Source organism: Orycteropus afer, unplaced genomic scaffold (assembly GCF_000298275.1).
Source record: "Orycteropus afer afer isolate SDZICR_OR568_19922 unplaced genomic scaffold, OryAfe1.0 scaffold00262, whole genome shotgun sequence".
Taxonomy (NCBI): Eukaryota; Metazoa; Chordata; class Mammalia; order Tubulidentata; family Orycteropodidae; genus Orycteropus; species Orycteropus afer.
The window spans coordinates 3,293,135-3,294,408 of record NW_006921849.1 but is presented as its reverse complement, the minus strand read 5'-3'; the positions used below and the strand labels follow the sequence as shown (position 1 = coordinate 3,294,408).

The 1,274-nt window shown below is 47.4% G+C and overlaps 1 protein-coding gene across 1 annotated transcript in view; it reads left to right on the top strand.

The window, feature by feature from the left end:
* The window catches only part of CC2D2A (coiled-coil and C2 domain containing 2A), a 228,901-nt gene extending 228,674 nt beyond the window's left edge, over window positions 1-227 (top strand). Inside the window, exon 34 of the mRNA XM_007950086.1 lies at window positions 39-227. Coding sequence (XP_007948277.1) covers window positions 39-227 — 189 coding nt within the window. The remainder of the gene's footprint in view (window positions 1-38) is intronic.
* The last annotated feature ends 1,047 nt before the right edge of the window (window positions 228-1,274 follow it).

The following is a 1,274-nucleotide window of genomic DNA, read 5'->3' as shown; positions in this document are numbered from 1 at the left end:
ACTTCACTAATGACTACAATTTTTCTTTTTCCTCCCAGTTCTCTGGATTCCCCCTTCACATGGCTTACTCTGAAGTGAAACCCTTAATTGAGGCTGTACACAGTACTGGAGTACACAGTACTGACGTTCCCAACGTTGAATTTGCTTTAGCTGTGTACGTCCACCCATACCCCAAAAATGTTTTGTCCGTTTGGATCTATGTTGCCTCCCTGATACGGAACAGGTGATTTTGTTCATTGTACTTTTTATACCATGTAAAAACTACAATCAAGATATATTTTTATAGATTACACCAGCAGTAGCACTGGCAATGATTAAATAAATGGATCATGTTTTCAGACTGTGCAGCAGTAAGTGCCTTATTTCCTAGTCTGCCCTGCCACTGACTCTGCATCCAACGCGAGTCTCCGCAGGAGCCCTCCTGGTGCTGCCCGCCCTCACGGGTCCACAGGTCCTGCCTGAGAGCTCTCCTCCTCCGCTGTTTGTCCGGCAGCGTATTCATACGTGGAAGACGCAGCAAAGCACTACTTCACAACGTTTGGGGGGTGGAGGGCGACAGCTATGCAATATCAAACTTTAGTTTTTCACCCTGCGGTACCTCTTAAGGCTTGATGATAGAGAAACACTGAGCGAGCACACACTCACATGCCTGTGCACATACTCCCCACATGCCCACTGAAGCAACAGAGCATTTAAAGAGGAATATATTTAAATATCCATCAAAAGAGAAGTACTTCAAAGAAAAACTGAGCTATGTGAACATTATACTAAGCCACTGAAATGGAGGAGACTCACGGGCTGACATGAGAAAAGATGTACACCAGGATTTCTAAGCAGCAACACACCTGCCATTTCAGGACAGGTGACCTTGTACTCGTAGTGCCTAAGGCATCTGAATGCTAACCAGAAGGTTGGCAGTTCAAACCTACCAGTCACTCCTTGGAACTAAGACTGAGCAATCTACTTCCGTAGAGACACCGCCTGGGAGACCCGACGAGGGGTCGATAAAGAGTCAGAATCTCAGCGGTACTGAGTTTGGTTTGGGTTGGGTTTGACTGTGTGCTGTGAGGCTACCCCATGAAATGTAGGCTGGTTAGCAGCACCCGTGGCCTCTAACCATTATCCATTAGATGCCAGTTGCACCCACCATCACCCCACCTGTGGCAACTAAAAATGTTGCCTAATGGGAGCTCTGGTAGCATAGTGGCTAAGACACTTGCCTGCTAACCAGACGGCTGGTGGTTCAAACCCACCAGCCACTCCTCGGAAGGAAG